The sequence below is a fragment of the Lates calcarifer genome, linkage group LG8 (genome assembly GCF_001640805.2).
Source record: "Lates calcarifer isolate ASB-BC8 linkage group LG8, TLL_Latcal_v3, whole genome shotgun sequence".
Classification (NCBI taxonomy): Eukaryota; Metazoa; Chordata; class Actinopteri; family Centropomidae; genus Lates; species Lates calcarifer.
In genome coordinates, this window is record NC_066840.1 from 5,209,480 (window position 1) to 5,227,637 (window position 18,158).

At 42.1% G+C, this 18,158-nt stretch overlaps 2 protein-coding genes across 3 annotated transcripts; both read left to right on the top strand.

Moving 5' to 3' along the window:
* The first annotated feature begins 1,077 nt into the window (after positions 1–1,077).
* slc7a2 (solute carrier family 7 member 2) lies at positions 1,078–11,695 on the top strand. Its single transcript, XM_018675394.2, is given in 13 exon segments — positions 1,078–1,382; positions 2,696–2,925; positions 2,927–3,077; positions 3,157–3,312; positions 4,376–4,541; positions 4,664–4,800; positions 4,878–5,100; positions 6,529–6,665; positions 8,009–8,111; positions 8,632–8,843; positions 8,923–9,089; positions 9,202–9,310; positions 9,737–11,695. Coding segments are annotated over 12 exon segments (1,971 nt in total). The 5' UTR covers positions 1,078–1,382; positions 2,696–2,706; the 3' UTR covers positions 9,928–11,695.
* Positions 11,696–12,432: 737 nt separating this feature from the next.
* pdgfrl (platelet-derived growth factor receptor-like) lies at positions 12,433–17,452 on the top strand. Of its 2 annotated transcripts, none has more exons than XM_018675397.2 (6): positions 12,433–12,660; positions 13,437–13,710; positions 13,794–13,945; positions 15,533–15,826; positions 16,415–16,551; positions 17,091–17,452. In XM_018675397.2, exons 1-6 carry the CDS (start codon positions 12,606–12,608, stop codon positions 17,277–17,279), a joined length of 1,101 nt encoding a protein of 366 aa, XP_018530913.1. In that variant the 5' UTR covers positions 12,433–12,605; the 3' UTR covers positions 17,280–17,452. The 2 variants fall into 2 exon arrangements, with proteins under 2 accessions (XP_018530913.1, XP_050928129.1); XM_051072172.1 differs by having other exon boundaries at positions 12,434–12,664.
* The last annotated feature ends 706 nt before the right edge of the window (positions 17,453–18,158 follow it).

The window sequence follows — 18,158 nt, forward strand, 5'->3', positions numbered from 1 at the left end:
TTTTCTTTAAATTTTATGCTTTGATGGCTGTTATATTGTCCTCTCAGTGCAAACATTTGGCTGTCTTTGTAGTAAATGTAATACATATATGTAGGTCCTATTGTAGATACTTACAGTATGTGTGTGTCTATATTTAAGACATAGAGCCAGCATTTACAGTAGGGTCTCCAGTCAGTCCACCGTTAAGCAAAGCATTTGCTTTCCCATCAGCATGCAGGTCAGACAATCAGCCCCTGCAGCCAAGATTTGGGGTGGGTGATCAGCCATGATATTTGGCTGGCTGGCTGGCTAGATGGACAAACAGAGCTGTCTGTTGTCATGCTGTCAAGTCTGTGGTCTGTGGGTTGGACAGGGTTTCTAGGGGCCAGCTGCCACCTTCCCACTGAGGTCTTAAGCTGGTTTGAGCTGGTCTTGGCAGAAACACTCTCCGCTGCAAACTCAACCCTCGTTGTAATTCGCAGGCAGTGTTTGGCAGAAAAATGTGACTTCTTTTTTTCCTTCAAGAGCACAAACGTGTAACTGAAGTTGCTGTGGAGAGGCCAGGGTTTCGGTGGTGTACCACAGAGAGATGGGTTATTGATTTTGTAATGTCCATGGGTCCAATAGCTCAGGGAACATTGGGCAATACCTGTCTTCCATTAAGGGGACTTAACCCCCCAGTACTGTAGCTCGTCCACCCTTCATTGACCAATCAGCACCCATGCTTTTAGCAGCACTCCTGTGGACTGTGCTGGGTAAACACAAGTGTCTGCCTCAATGTTTGACAACGCCAGTTGCTTAACCATTTATCAGCAGTCAGTAAGCATCTGGGCAGCTGGGATCTATTTGACCTGAGTGTGCATTAGAAGTCACAGTTTCTACTGTGAGGATCGCTCCTTTTCTCTTCTCTGCTCTGCTGTGATTGAGAGCTTATGGTGCAATGTTGCCTCCCCAGAGTAATACTCCTCCAAACCGCAAGCATGGAGGTGAAACGCCCCCCAACCCTTTTTCCCTGGGGTCCCCTCCTCCCCTCTTTCCTCCCTCCTCTGGGGACGTCACTCCCCTGGCAGAGGCGGGACTGGAGTCGGAGTCTAGGGGCAAAACCAGGGCAGATCCTATGAAGAAACACTGGGGACAGAGATGGGAGGAGTAAAAGTATTGCTCTGCACACTCTACATGCCAGCATAGTCAATTAGTGTGGAGCAGACTGGTGAAGCAGAGTGTTGAGGCTGCAGTTCATGGAATCAGTAGATGAAATTTGACTTTCACCTGTGCTTCATATGCAACTGATCTGCTGAGGAGCTCCCTGCAGAAGCAAGCTCAAAGAAAAGCACTTTTGACAGCCTTCCTGTTTCATCGTCTGAACTTGGACCAGTCATATCCACACAGTGTCACTCTAACAGGTAGGTGCATGTCTCTAATGAAATAGAAAAAATGTCACGTTTGCAACAGTGGCTATGCATACAATTAGAATAACTAATGCAGAAATTTTAACAGTCGAAATTTGCAGTAGTCGTTGGCTGTTTGTGGACCTGCAGTCTGCAGAGAAATTCAGCATGTTCAGTGTAAGATATGTGACTCATGTTGCTGTCACTGTACAATGTGAAATAGTCTGTAATGATCATGTATATTCACAGTTTACCTGAGAAGCTAAATTACTGCAATTTGTAATGTAATTTCTACAAAACTGGATTTTCACTTCAGAATCTCTGTGATTTCCAGTTGTCATCCACTAAAGACTTTGAGACCCTGTGATACGACCCACATTGTAATGTTAATGAGCTGTCACATCCAAAACTAATTTCTCTTGGTCTAAGAATTCACACTTAAATGGAGATCAGTGTGTATTTGGACGGTCGTCAGTGTAAATTTACGGTCAAGGTAATCAAAGTTTAGGTTCAAAGAAGGAACCTTAACTTCAAAAGCAAGCTAGAAGCTATTCACTGGAGAGCAGGCATATTTCATTCTTTTATCATATTGTATTCATGCAAATATTTTAGGCAGCATCCCCACCAATCCTAGAGACAATTTTTAGATACAAGACAATGAAAACAAAGAGGACTTAACAGTTTCTGCTCTTATGTTCTCTTTTTACATAATTAGCAAAGAGAGCTACTGGAATGCCTTTATTGTGTCATACTGGTGCATTCATGGTCTGCTCATGAATGCAGCCCTTTGAGTACTTAGGTCTGCACTGTAACCCCAAACAATGGATTTTAATGGGAGACTTACTGTATGAACTTTACCACGCTACAGCACTTGGCAGCATTCCTAAATGCATGTAATAGATTGTAGGGTTAACATCCCTCTCAACAGTCCTAACCCCACCTTTGTTTCATCTCCACATGTTATGTAACTGGCTTTTCAGCATTTTTCAACAAGCTGCTCAAAATGCAAAGCAGGTGGAGCTAAATGAAACGCTGCTCACAGACCTTTGATTTCACAATTCTTGCACCTTCTGTTGAACTTTTAAAAAGTGCAAATATTGATGCTAAGATAAAGAATGATAGTGATGATTGGATGGCATGTACCAGCTGATTTTTTTTCCCCTGTCTTCCACCGTGACTTTGACAAGTGTTTCAAAATCTATTAAACAGTATTTCTTCTTTACAGAACACTCCAAAACAAAATTTTATAAAACTGCAATTTACACAGAAAAGTAGGGCACACCTAAGCTGCACAGATGCTGTTAGCCTTCCCTCTCTCCGTCTGTCAGAAGGTGTCAACATGCTGGAGCAGGTTCTGTCATTTGGCCGCTCCCTGGTGCGCAGGAAAGTGGTTGACCTGAGCAGCCTGGAGGACTCTAAGCTGTGCCGGTGCCTGGGAACTGTAGACCTCATTGCTTTGGGAGTGGGCAGCACCCTGGGTGCCGGCGTCTACGTGCTGGCCGGTGAGGTGGCCAAAGGAGACTCCGGCCCTAGCATTGTCATCTCCTTTCTGATTGCCTGCCCTGGCCTCCGTCATGGCCGGTCTGTGTTACGCTGAGTTTGGGGCCCGCGTCCCCAAAACAGGCTCTGCTTACCTTTACAGTTATGTGACTGTAGGAGAGATCTGGGCCTTCATCACTGGTTGGAATCTTATTCTCTCCTATGTGATTGGTGAGTTACTGAAAATCTCTAATTCAGACGTTATTAAAAGAAGATACTGTGTCATCATGGTGTCTGTATTTTCTTACAGGTACCTCCTCAGTTGCCAGAGCTTGGAGTGGCACATTTGACGAAATGATAGGAGGACACATAGAGATATTCTGTAAAACCTACTTCAGCATGAACTCTCCCGGTCTGGCTCAGTACCCTGACTTCTTCGCTGTCTGCCTGATACTGCTGCTCTCTGGTAAGGCAGCAAACAAAGATTCATAAAATCTAGGTCAATCTGAGGCAGCAGAGAAAGAATGGAAATTAGGATTGCTACATTTTGTTTTCAACAGCCAACTTTCATGAGCCACAGCTGGCATAATCCAATAAAGAGATGGCAGGACGTTGTGGTTAAGTGATAAACAGGGCAGGGCGTATGCACCCTGCAGGCCAGGGTTTTGTGAGTCCACTAGGAACCCACATTCACCCCTTCCTTTATAAAAATTCCCTGATCAGTTTGTTGTCAGTAGCACCCTCTTTCCCACAGTCACACGCAGTCACAGCTGGGAAGTGCTCAGTGCAGCCACAATGGCTTTACATCCTCAGGCCACTGAGAAGCTCCACTGTAGCAGCTGAGGGTTTAGTATCATCGGTAGCTGTTGATCACTAAGAGTGCGCTATGTTCATTTCCTGTGGTCAGATTCACGACAGTACAGGGATTCAAAATGATTACATTCCACTTTTATGACCCTGAGGCTAAAACTGAAAACTTTATCATGGGTTGTATCTATTGGTCTGCCAACCTAATGCAAAACTACTCCTCACAGTGCAATAAACAAATTGTTCCTGTATTTATTAAAACTAGAAGGCTACTAAAGGTTTGTGACTGTGTCTCTCGTTTGACATGGTCTGAAATCAAATCATTTTTAGGGACATTTATTCTGTTAACATTTTCACATGTATTTAGTACACCTTTTTTTACACAGTTCCATTAGGTTTGCTTGCAGATATGCAGATTTTTTTTTTAAAAAAAAGGGCTCAAACAAACTTTAGCTGTAACTTGACATGTGATGTTATTTTTTTGCTGTGACGTTTGGTGCAGGAATTCATGTACACCTCAGGATAAACTGTAGTTACTTTGGTAATCATCCTTGGCTTTTAATATTGTGTAATTATCAGGTCAAAGGTTTATGAACAAATATACTGTATATAACAAATGTTAACATGCTAACACGCTAAACTAAGATAATGGCCATGGTAAACGGTACACCTATTTTAGCAGTTAGTATGTTAGCATTATTGTTGCCTTTGTGGTTTTTCAGGCCTCCTGTCATTTGGGGTGAAGGAATCAGCCTGGGTCAATAAAGTCTTCACTTCAATCAACGTGCTCGTCCTCCTGTTCGTCATCATCTCTGGCTTTGTGAAAGGAGACACGTACAACTGGAACATAACTGAAGAATCCCTCATAAATGTCACCATAGTCACAAGGTAATTTATTCATCTGAAGAAATGAATGATGAATGAATTTATCTTTTAAATTTAAATTTTCAGCTTAACGCCTACATTTTTAGTCCAAGTGTTGTTCTAAAATGACAGTTTACATGTTTCAGGAACTTGTCCGTCACAGCCAACGTGAGCAGTGATTATGGAGTCGGAGGATTTATGCCCTACGGCTTCAGCGGGACCTTAGCTGGAGCTGCCACCTGCTTCTATGCTTTTGTTGGATTTGACTGCATTGCGACAACAGGTGAGCCTCTGATAGATTGTGATTTGGTTTGATTTGACATCATGATGTAAATCTATTTGTGTGTCTGTGTGTGACAGGTGAGGAAGTGAAGAACCCCCAGAGAGCCATTCCCATCGGCATCGTGGTGTCACTGACTGTGTGCTTCCTGGCGTACTTTGGAGTGTCAGCTGCACTCACCCTGATGATGCCTTACTACCTGCTCGATGAGAAGAGCCCCCTGCCCATGGCCTTCGAATATGTGGGGTGGGGCCCTGCCAAATATGTGGTTGCGGTGGGTTCACTCTGTGCCCTGTCTACCAGGTAACAGTTTGAACAAGATATGTTTCTGTAAAATAAGATGAAATCATTCAGGTGTTAGGTTTACTGCATTTGAGTCAATGGATGATAATGGTAAATGAGATCTGGTCAAAACTTTGACCATACATCTCTGTCAATGTCTTGTTGGATTGATTCCTGTTGCTTAGTGGGTGCAGTGCTTAATTTTCTCTGTTCTGAGGTACCTGCATGTCTTTACAATATACTGTTTATAATTAAGGTATCATGAACAAGGTGGGCAAGTTTGTCTCAAAATGATAAATTGGTGTAACATAATTCTGTCTTTCTTTCCTGCGGGTTCCAGTTCCCCTTCAGTTTTCTTATCATCAAACCCTGGTGGATATCAGTCACTAGCTCATCCCATGATCTACACTCATGTTATCAAATTTGACTCATCCCATGATCTACACCCATATTATCAAATTTGACTTGACTCAGTTACATCAAATCAATTAAATCTTGGATAGGTCTTTGCTGCAGTTGGTGTTTATGCTGTTGACAGGCCGCCTCTGGCATTTTTGCAAACTGTTCTGCAAAAAGCCAGCTGATTTCACAATTTCTACCAGTTGTGAAACTGCTTTGCACTCTTTTTTTTTTTGTTTTTATGTTTGAACTGAATGTTTACACTCCAGGGGAATGTAATGACTCAAGGGCTCATGATTGCCTTTAAAACCTACTGGAACCATACTTTCAAACATGATAACTCGACCATGAAAAGCATCAGTGACCTTCATTAAGCATTCCACCCATTTAAGTTGATGTAAGTGAGTGGAGGATCAAAATGTTGATACTATGGGACCATTACCAACAGGAAAGAAAGACACATTTTAATCATGCTCTGAAGCTTTAAAGATGTGAATGTAGATGTAATTGTGTGTGTGTGTGTGTGTGTGTGTGTGTGTGTGTGTGTGTGTGTGTGTGTGTGTGTGTGTGTCTGTGTTTGGGGCTCTTGACTAACGTGTTGGCCTTGCATGTCTCTGCTGTCTCATGCAGTCTGCTGGGCTCCATTTTCCCTATGCCTCGTGTAATCTATGCTATGGCAGAGGATGGGGTGCTTTTCAAAGCCTTAGCCCGAATCAATCCTAAGACGAAGACCCCACTTATTGCCACTATGAGCTCCGGTGTAGTAGCAGGTGAGAGCCGGGGAGCGTCCATGTGAGATCACTCCTGCTAATCTTTCTCCACCAATCAGCTGTGAAAGACACGGTCAAGGATGCAGATGAATCTGTCCGTTTTTCTTAATTTCATGAACTTCAGTCATCCTGAAATTGAACCAACTTAAACTTTCTGCTTCAAATGATCCATTTTATGGGTTTTCCATCCATACACGTGTTGTTCTTTCACAGTTGTGTAGGTGTCATGTTTTCTTTCCCAGAATGCCCTCAACTTAACCATGAACCCTCTTCTCCCTAGCCTGTTGGGCTCCATGTTCCCTCTGCCGCGCATTCTCTTTGCCATGGCACGAGATGGTATTCTGTTCAAATTTATGTCCAAAGTGAGTAAGCGCCAATCGCCTGTGGCTGCCACCATGGCGGCAGGTACCACTGCGGGTAAGCTCCCGAGACAAGGACTCGCCTCTCCTGGGGTTGTATCGTGGCCTTGTTTGTGGTTTTGATTTATATCTTTGCACACGTCGTCAGGTGGTGGTGACTGCATGTTAAACATGGTGATGGTGTTTCTAAAAGCATGTAACAAAACCATTACACTCATTATTAAGGATGTTTTTTTCTTATTGTAATTTTGTGCTCACCACTTCAGTCCACAAGTCCATCTGGATTTTAGTTGTTTTTTTTTTTTACAATGATAAAAAAAAGAAAGAATTAGCTACTGGAAAGTACTACCAGTTCTTTGTAGCTGAGTAACCATGCTGGCAGTGTGCAAAGTCAGTCGGTCTGTTGATCCACCACTTTGCATTCATGACATTCACGCCCCCTTCATTATGAACTGTAATCATTCCTTTAATGTTTCATCCAGTCAGAATGTGAATTTGTCCAAATACCTGTAATTGTAATATTACCTAATTGTAATGTTACCTATCATGCTAAACTAAGATGGTGCATATGGTACACATACCTGCTAAATATCAACATGTTAGCAAGGTGTGCATTTTAGTGTACCATGGTAGTGTTAGCATTTACCTCAAAGCATATATATATATATATATATATATATATTTTTTTTTTTTTTTTTAAACAATCTGGTCTTTGGAGGCTGTTGTGGTGCTCATACAGTGTAAAGAATGTCTAGTTCTAAAGCTTTCCTGTTCAGTGGGATCCAGTGTACAGCACATTGTAACATCCTGCTCACTCTACTCACCGTTGGGGCTAAAATGACCTAGAGTGACCTGGTGTAGTGGCTGGCAGATGTGAACCCTGGGAAGGGTTCACCATACCACACCACTGCAGGCCATGTACTAAACACCTGACAGCACTGTTCAGGGGAGCTTTCTTTGTTATTTTTGTTCTAATATAATGTTGTGAGGAGCAGCGGACATACCACTGCTCTGTGTTTGAACTGTACCGCTGAGATCAGCTCCATACTGGAGTCTGGTGCTGAGATGCAAGAGAAGTAACACCACAGTGTATCTCACATCAAACGACACATGGTATGGAGATGATTACAGCTGTCTGTCAGCCCAGGGAAACATTTAGCTCTTTCATGTCTTTTATTGTGAAAACATTTCTGCATGAAATTTAATTTGCATCTGTTCACATTGATGTGGATTTGTTGGATGGTGCATCTGATGAAAGCAGCTTTCCCTTTTATGATTGCAAGAATGTTATTGTTGCACTGCGATATGTGTATTTAAATGAATGTTTTTTTTTTTTTTTTAATGATTGCTCTAGTAAACCAATATGTTTGTGTTAAGTTTTTTTTCTTTTGCTTGCTGTAGCCATCATGGCTTTCCTGTTTGACCTCAAAGCCCTGGTTGACATGATGTCCATCGGGACTCTGCTGGCCTACTCGCTGGTTGCTGTGTGTGTACTGATTCTCAGGTGGGTACACTGATAGAAAATAACTAAAATTATCACTTGAAGAAAAACATATTTGTGCAGTATTGTGAAAGAACTCCACTAACAGCTTTTCTACGAGCCCACAGGTCTGATTAGCCTGTTTGAGAAACGTACACTTCATGTTCTAGCATGACACTGATGATGTAAGAGCTGTGAAAGCTCCCATTGTATGAACATGAAGTGGCCGCTTGAGTAAATGAGGGTGTTTACTTAAGTTTCTGCACTTGCTAAACTCTGAACTTGCTGCACACCTCTGTTGGTCGCACTAAAGTGATTCATCACTACAGCCGTAGCAAACACTGACACAGTGTTCCTCCCCTGGTTTGAACCAGATTCATAGGCCTCGTTTGTTTTGTGAAGTAAAAATAAACACCTTAGACTATTTCACAATATATATACAGAGGTTATACTGTATGTAAACTGGCAGTACTTTAAGACACTGAGAACACCTTAATAAATCAGTAACTTTTGACCTTTAACCTTTGTTGCCTCTGTCCCTCAGGTACCAGCCAGATGGGTCTCTGGAGCGGCGTCCAGGCACCGGTGAGAGGGATTACCTGTCCTCTGAGGAGGGCGAGTCAGACCTGACAGAGTCAGAGTCCCACCTCAACATGCTGAAAGGTGGCAGCTCCACCCTGCAGACTGTCCTGCACCCCCCTGTTTCACCCTCTGAGCATTCCTCCAGTGTGGTCAACATGTCCATTGGTGTGCTAGGTAGGCAGGCCAGGTTAACAGCCTTTTATGCTCTGTCCTTTGAAAGACTTTAGTAAAAATATGTACTCTTAACCCACAGTGCTGGTAGTGTGTGTGGTCAGCTATCTCACCACATATCACATCAGCTCCATCCTTGGTATGGAGGTGTGGATCCTTGCATCGCTGTCTATGTGTCTCCTCATCTTCAGTGGCTGCGTCCTCATGGTCTACAGGCAGCCTCAGACCAGCAAGAAGGTCTCCTTCATGGTGTGTAGAAGCTCAATAAGTCCCCTGCTTTCACACCAAGTCCTGCATCATGGAATGAGGTTGATCTGCTACATCCAAAGTGAACATTTTTGTGTGCTTGTTGTCATTACAGGTCCCCCTTCTGCCATTTTTGCCCATTCTGAGCATATTTGTCAATATTTACCTCATGGTTCAGCTGAGTGGAGACACCTGGATACGTTTCTCTGTGTGGATGGCTGTGGGTGAGTGCCTTTCAACTGCAGGTCCAAACAATTATAAACAGCCATGGCAGCCACAGTGCAACATTTTGGGACATTTGCTTATTTAGCGGGCAAAAAGCTCCATAGGTTTGGGTGCAAAGACTTCATGTAGCTTTGTTGTCTCTGAGGTTTCTGTCATTTTTACATTTCAGTATTTGTACTGACCAAACAAACCAGCCATAACATGTTAATTAGTGGGCTAGTGAGGTGGTGGCAGACGCATTTTGTTTGGCCAGAGCCAGACAAGCTGTTTGCTCCCTGTTTCCAGTCTTTATGCTAAGCTAGGCTAACCATCTCCTGGCTCTAGTTTCTTATTTAACAAACAGATATGAGAGTTCTTATCTAACACTCACTTTTAATAGCCTGTGTTTTTTGGTCCCTCGTATCTCTTCCATCTCCCCTTTTCAGGCTTCCTGATCTACTTTGGCTACGGCATGTGGCACAGTGAGGAGCGCCAGCGCCAACTCCAGGGTCCTCCAAAAAGCAGCAAAACCACCCAGGAAGAGAGCAAGACCAGCAGGGAGAAGCAGGCCGGCGTGGGTGCAGCAGGAAAAGACCAGGAGCGTTTCATCTTCCCAGAGAAGACCAGCCAGTGTTAAAGTTTACCAGCTCATTCACAGACTCTGTGAGGCAACAGATGCATAAAAGCACACAGCAGCTCTGCCTTGATGCACCTGTACACACTGCTTCACTGTGCGTGCTTCAGTCACGAGCACATTCAGTCTGCGAAGGCAGCGTCAGTATTCTGTATCAGCGGCCACATGACGGGAAGCCGCTCTATCACTGTGATGGGACCACATCCTGTAGGTCACACTGTACTTCATGGACAGCATGGAGGCAGAATTGAATGGACAGGTAACACTGGAAAGTGATGTTCATTTTACACTGAGGCAGTCGTGGCAAGACTGCTGCTAAGCTTTTCTGTTTCATTATGGACTTGTTTTTAGTGCATGACACATATTTTGTCTTTTTTGTCTTTCTGTTTCTACATTTTTAGCAGATCTGTACAGGTGGATTTTTAGTCTTCTCTCTGTGCTATCCATTTAATGGTCCAGAATATTATTAGATTTTGAACATCAATTATGTGTTAGTATTGTAAGTATTGTTAGTTTGTGGTAAAAGCACTCGTTGTTCTCTTACATGAGTGTACAGATAAGGATCAATATTAGGTTAAAGATGTGTTGTCCATCAACTAGATATAAATATATTTTAGAACCATATGCATATATATATGTGAAATTGTGATATCTGTATAAAAAAATCATAAAGACACTGCCACATTAAGACCGATGTACAATATGTCAGATAGTTCTGTAGGCACTTAACATGTCATGACTCGACTCAGTGTGTCTGTCCATGACCTGAAAGTAGGCCAAATGCTGATGGAGCATTTCAGCCTTCTGTAGGTATTTGGTAACAAATCATATCAATCTTTACTGTGGTTCTTGAGATCGCTGTAGCTGTTGTGGTGGTTTTATTCAGCACAGGTTTACTTTTTCATTGTTACTTGGGTGTGTTATATCTGTTACAATCTGAGTATGAAATTTGTTATTGAGACAGAACTCTCCTCAAGAAGTACTTGTAATTTCTTTATCACTCTGTCAGAGTATGACTCTGTCTTTTCATCGGTCTGATATTTTATGCTATTTTGATACAGTTGCAGACATGCGTTTGATAAAAGCTTAATGAATTATCTTTGTCTTAATTAGAGTACTTTGTCAGCTAACAAGAAGCACAAGAAAATTTTAAGTATTATGTAAGAAAAGTGCTTTGCCACATAATTTAGATGAAATGGGCAGTTTTCCAGGTTTCTTCTCTTTGTGTTCAGTGTCTCTTTTCAAAGAGTGGAGCCTGTGTTGCTTCATAACCAGTTTGAAGAGACATTTTGTTCTGAACTGCAGAGACATTCAGAGCTAACATTCTTTCTTCTGGGCTTTTAGGGGCCACCTGTGTTTCTGTTGTACTATTAATTTTAAGGCTCAGTGAGCTCTAGTTTACAGTAGAAACTTGGTAGAAATCTGATCTCTGATCTGTCTTACAGTGTTTTACACCATCTGATGTGGACAAATCCTAAACTTTTCCAGAAGTTAAGTTCTGCGGCTGTAGGATCAGGTTGGTAACTGATTGATCAGGTGGATTGACATGACATGTGAAAGTGGTTTAAATGACTGTGGAACAAATTCAGAAGCTAGTCTCAGCAGGAGTGACAGGGCTGCTCCACCAGACTGAACCTCTACATGAACAGTGTAGATTCTTCCAGTGAAGTTACAACATCAAGAACAGAGATATACCTATGATGTCATGATGTAGTGTCACCTGTTACCAACTGCACAGACAAAAACAATAAATATATTTTCCAAAAAGACAGCATTTATGTTTGTTTGTTTTTTATATTTTTATTTCTCTTAGTTTGAAGAATATAAAACAACAGAATGGATTTTGGTGAGAGCTGGTGGAAAGATATAAACAACCAAAGAACTAATTATTCCAATTTTTCTAGCTAGTGCCACCATGTGGCCAATTAGAAATGATGACTTTATATTTCTGCTCACAATTGAACTGAACCTGAACTGAAACTTTATTATATATATGTATATGTATGTACACACACACACACACACACACACACACACACATACATATATCTCTATATATAATATGTTATGTTATTATGAATTTAAAAATGTAAATATAATACTGATATATTATGACTAGAGTCATGTTGTACAGTCATACAACAGTTTTAATGTAAAGGCTATGTTAAAGGGTGAATTACAAATGGCAGCACTCTGTGCCGTAAAACTTACACATGTTGCAACTCATGGGCCACACCCCACTTGATGTCACAACAAATTCTTGTAATGTACATCTAAAGGCAAAACACCTGCTGTTACATCATTAACTAGAAAGTTGACAGCCAGGTGTGCAACACATGTGAAAACATGAGGCAGTGCAGCTGTGGTTTTCTGAGCACTGATTCAGTGCAGATTTACCCTTTAAAACACAGAATGATTGAGAGTCAGATCCAGCAGAGGGCTCCAGAGTACATGTTTCCACTCTTCATGTCTGAGGAGGGCGAGAGTGAACAGAAGGACTGTTAAGTTATTTTCCCTTTTCCCCTCAGTCTGTGAGGAGGATGGAGCTGGAAATCTAAACAGGGCAGCTGGAGCCTGCAGAGTTCCAGTGAAGCTCCGACCCTGACCTTCTTTCCCACTGAGCCCGTCACCAAACCTCCCTGATCTCTCAGTCACTCCTCTGACCATCACATCAGCACACCATGAAGATCTGGGTTGTGCTTTGTTTGGCACTGCTTTGGTTGGAGCTCCACGGTGGTAAGTAAGTCTCCACATCTGTCTTTTAGATTTATGAGTGAAGCAAAATGACTGTTAATTTCATCATGAGAACTTGGTGTGTACCTGGAGGCAGTGGGAGGATTAGATAATCTCGGCTTGTATAAATACTGTGTGATGGCTATGGAATGGGAGGTGCATTCACAAAGACATGAATCTCATTTGCAAATGGCACAGACAAACACTTGTCAGTCATTTTGTGTCCTTGGGCAGATGAAATGCAAACAATTTACCATATTTGAATTTCATACAATACATGTAAATAGCAAAAGTTTGCTCAAGGGTTGCGTGAAGTTGTGTGAGTGTTTCTGCAAACCAACTCAAACCAGCTGGATCTGAGGCATGCAGCAGGCGTTTCTAATTAACTGGCCTTTACTGTTGACCTTCTCTCAGAGTGCTCACTAATGCTGCACTGAGGAATAAAACAACAAACCCTGAAAATCTACGCTGCAGAATAATCATTTTCTTCTCTTGGTTTCTGTGCCCTCTGAGAAACAGAGAGCAGCCTGCTGAAAGAAAGGCTGGACTCTGGACATTTTGTGCCAGTAACAAGGATTTCACGTTTCCTGTTCAACTGTTGTCACAGCTGGGAGAAACACAAAGAGAAACTCTCCAGATGAGCGTACCGTACGCTGTTCACCGCCAGTCTGACCCTGTCTGCTGTTTCTGTCAGGAATGAGACCTGCTGATACAGAACAGTAACAGAAAATGTTCTGAAAATGTTCCCTTCCCTTCTCCCTTTCTCCCTGTGTATCCAGGTGACTGCCAACAAGTCAAGCGAAGAAAAGATGTAGGAGAGAACCGCATCAGACCAGGGGGGAAGCGGGTGAAGATGCGACACCCCAAAATTAAGGATGGAGGGGGGAAAGGCCAGTCCCTGCTGACCCAGGTCTTAGATAAGGGCCGCTTCCTTCGCCTAGGCCAGAGCACAACTCTGACTCCAGGGAAGAACATAGAGCTGCGCTGCAAAGGCAACAACATTGGGTGGTCGTACCCGACCTACCTGGACACCTTCAACGACTCACGCCTCAGGTGCTGCAAAGAAAATTCAGCTGTTTGTCATTCTATAAGCTGATGTGAATGTGAAGGTCTTAAATTTTGTTTTCTGTCTCCAGCATCAAGCAGAGTGACAAGTACGGTCAGCTGATCCTGACATCACCTTCTGCTGCTGACACGGGGTCGTACAGCTGCTGGGTGATAGTGTGTGATGGGACAGAATGTGATAAGGACCACGAACGCACCTATGTCTCTTACGTCTATTTCATAGGTGATTAAATACAAAACATGTACATATCACACTTTCTGATTTTATCAATGAGGGATATAGTTTTTAAGGTGCTATGTGTAATTTTTGCTATTGCTATTAAACATTAGCATTAACAGCTAACAGCTAGTCTAAAAGAAACATTGCAAGTTCAGCATCAAACTTTCTTCACTCACCAAGAGCTCCAGCAGTGGAAAGCAATGGCAATGTTAGCTCTTGGTTTCCCTGTATTTCTATTACTTCTTTCTTTGACTGAAGCTAGCATGCTAACCAGCTAGCCCTGAGGATGAAAAAGTAGCACTGCCCAGATGACGTATTCTAAACTCTTGTAAATACAACAATGACTGAAGCTCTTGATAAGTAAGCAGCTGTTAATGCTAACAATGGTTATGTAGTTTTAGAAAAAAGTTACATATAGCACCTTTAAATCTGCACTAAATATTTTTATATAACCAATGGGTTAAATGACTATGTGTACTGTGAAAGCTGTCACTAATAGTGACAAACCCATGGAAAATGATCACCTGACTCTTCAGTCCTCCTCAGTTCTGTGAAGAATTTTAGCATTTTAAAGTTAATTGTTTTAGAGTGTATGGCCCACAACAACAGGCAGCTGTTTTGGGCCAAAAATGATGGTGATAAACTACCTTGCCCAACACCAAGCTGCACACAGACGCAGTTAGAAACAGGTGAACACAGCGGGACCTTTAGTGGTTAAAGAGCCAGATATTTCTCTTAGGAGCTGGTGGAGATCAGAAGCAGAAATAAAAGGAGGGTGAATATTGGACTTATATTTATTAGACAGACAAAAGCACGACTCTAAATGAATGATAATGTGGCTGTACAACTGCTGAATATGCACATTGGCAGTTGTATGCTAATACATCAGCTATATCAACTTTATATGGTGATAATATGAAAATGTTGTTTTTGCAAGTGTTGTGTTTACAGCCCTGCAGTAGAGCATCTGCATCTGTTTGTGTTTAAAACCTCTAATATGTCTTACTGAAAAGAAGTCTATGTTGTACAATGAATCAGGCAGCAGAGGCTTAATGTCATGTCTTGTCTTGTAAAAATACACAGCTGCTGTTGATTCTGGCAGATTTTTGAGCAGTTTTTTAACATCCCACAACACACACACACACAGTCAATCATCAATGATTACTTTTTAAAGAAAAATAAGCATCTCAAGACCCATATCAGTTCAGTTAGTGTGGACTTTTTGGGGACACTAAGATCCAGAGGATTTTCATCTCTCATTTTTTCATTTCAGTATGACATGTTTTGAAGATAATGAATGCAAGCAGAAACTATCAACTGTTCCTGTCTTAAAAATATCTGTATATTAGCTTTCAAAGCTCCCAGTCAGTCCAGTCCAGAATTCCAGTTCAGTTCCAGTTCAGTGTCAGTGTCCAGCAGGGGTCTTCCTGCTGCTTTCCAAAAAGAAAACTCTGATCAACCTGGTGATTAGATGACCTGTTTTTATTTAGGTGTATTTTTGCTCCAGTATGACAAAGGGATAAGTACACTTGCATCTTGTGTGCGTTGAAAACCAGTAACTGTTTTGAAATCTTTTTTTTTTCTGACCAGACAAAGACAACCTCTTCGTCCCCTCTGCCATCCACTTTGAGATTGTGTACTTGCGCCCAGACAGTCCCGCTGTGGTGCCCTGTCGTGTGACCGACCCACAGGCCATAGTGACCCTGCACAGAGAAGTCCCTCCAGAGGAGATCACAGCCAACGACACACTGGTGACCTATGACCCCACCAAGGGGTTTGTCTTGCAGAGCCCCAGTTCAGAACACCAGGGAGTCTTCTACTGCAAGGCTGTGACCAAGGGCACCCCTCAGATCTCTGTAAAGTACCAGCTACTCTATGTGGAGGGTAAAGAGGCAGCAGTCACACAACACTTCAGCATGCTCATAAATACAGGAACATACTGTAATGCTGCTCCATCAGTTTCCTTCTGCCTTTAACTGTCAAACACAACCATAAAGCTTGTCACCTTAACAGCTAAAAGTGCCAGGAACCACCGTGAGATGCATTTTTACTAAGGCTTCCAGGAAAAGGTTGTATTTCAGAGTTGTCAAAAGCCTCTTCACTCCTCGCTGCTGAGCTGAGGTTTATGTGGACACTTGCCAGCTGAAATGGAAACATTACAGTCTGGATTTAACAAGTGGGAGGAGGAATTTATGAAATGGAAATTGTGTGTGGTTTAGGTGAAATTAAACTGCTGTGGCATATTTGACTGGCAGATGGAGAGAGGGAGAGAGGGCGGAGGTTTGCTGTGACTGTTTCAACACCACAAATCAGTCATCTGTAAATTACATCAATTTGTACACAAGCTTCTTTCCTTCAGCAGCTGATATCAACATAGTGACTCCTGACAGAGTGAGTGTGGGTAGATAGACTTGTCTATGTAAAAGAGACATAATGAGAAAATGATTTTGTTTCCCTTTCTTGTGTCGACAGTTCCCAGTGGTCCACCATTTGTGGGCCTTGAAGCGTCTCCAGAGTCTGTGAGAGGAGGAGACAACCTCAATGTAACCTGCACCGTGCTGGGGGAGCCAGAGGTGGACGTGAGCTTCACTTGGTCTTATCCCGGTCAGGTAAGAGGAAGAACAGACTCAAATGTCAAGATACCAACACCATCAACTGTCAACCAGTGATTTGAGAGATGATGCATGTCGGCTCAGCTCAACTGCTGTTACACTGACAGAGAAAAAGAGCAGAAATCTGACACACACACATCAAGGACTGAAACTATATTGAATAATACACATATCTCACATGGAGTGAGAGGTATGACATCATTATAAGTGTATACATTACAGGTACTGCTACATATTTTCAATAATCAATAAAATAATTCAAAAAGCAGGGTATTAGGTAAAGTAAATGTCCAAAAAAAAAAAAAAAATTAATGTGCCAATTAACAATTCTCTTTTATCACAAGGAAAGAAAGGATTCATTTTAAATGTGAATGTGTAAATGGGTAAATTATAATAATAATATTTTTTAAGCTTTTAAATCTTTTTATTCTTTATGCCTATTTACTGTTTGAAAATGTTTTTAGAGAAGCAATGTAAGATAAAATACGACATTATAAGAACCACTGTAAAGCAGCCATGTTTGTTTTATTGTGTAGGACCGTCGTCCCGTTCACATCTCCACTTCGTGGCGGCTGGTTAACAGAGGTATGGGCCACACCACACGGGTCTCCCAGAGTGTCATGACTGTAGAGGACATGGAGACCATTGACTTTGGAAAGTACATCTGTAAAGCCAAAAATCCACACGGTGAGACAATCCTGATGATCAACATCATCTCCAAATAGTCCCAACAACAGGCCTGGTGTTGTGTTGTGTTTGATGTTGCAGTGTTTTTGACATATTGTTAAGATGTTAATGTAACACACTGACCAGTGAGATGAAATCAACATGTATATACTTAAAATGGATGTATTTTTAGATTGCAGAGGGTAACAATAAAGGTTTGTTATGAACTTCATGAAGGATTCATTTTGACATTTAAAAGAACCAAGTTGTGGCTGAATTACAAATTAAATTTCAGAGAAGCAGAGTAGCACTGGAGGGAACAAGTCGTTTTTTTTTATTGAAAGTAAGGTTCAGCTTATCTGAAGAGACCACCCTGTGACACTCCCTCTGGCTCAAAGCTGTGAGAAGATGAGGAACATTTGCAGCAGGACAATGAGGCTAAACATGAATCACAACTATCTGAAGTCCGAAGAAAAGCGAGTCATGGCCTGCAGGGTTTTACCTCCGCAGTCACCAGACCTCAAATAATATGATTTGATAAGAGAAAACTCTAACATGCTTTGTACGATGCTCTGCAGGAGCCTGGCTTTAATACAGATTTCTGCAAAATGCTGTGGAACTAGTGAGTAAGACAAGTGGTGTACTCTTCCAATATTATCTAATAGTGTGTCTGCAGATGAAAGGCTTTGGTAGTGGAGTCAGATATTTCACTATGACTGAGGCAACTCCTGGCTCTGTTGGTTTGGACACCTAATCAAACATCACTAATCTCAGCTGTGTTCTTTGCCACATTTGAATTAAGCGATGATGCTGGAAAAGAGAGCGGCTGCCATCAGAGACTTGCTCTGGCTTTGTATCAAGTCCCGAGGACGAGAATCTGGTTTAAAGCTGAGCAGTGTACCAGGCTGATGTCCTAATGTGCTCCGTATGTGGAATGT

Excerpts from the sequence above, each read along its gene's own strand:
- pdgfrl (XM_018675397.2), top strand. The coding sequence starts at position 12,606 with ATGAAGATCTGGGTTGTGCTTTGTTTGGCACTGCTTTGGTTGGAGCTC. Across the intron at positions 15,827-16,414 it reads CCAGCTACTCTATGTGGAGG|TTCCCAGTGGTCCACCATTT; the intron begins GTAAAGAGGCAG and ends TTGTGTCGACAG. Across the intron at positions 16,552-17,090 it reads CTTGGTCTTATCCCGGTCAG|GACCGTCGTCCCGTTCACAT; the intron begins GTAAGAGGAAGA and ends TTTATTGTGTAG.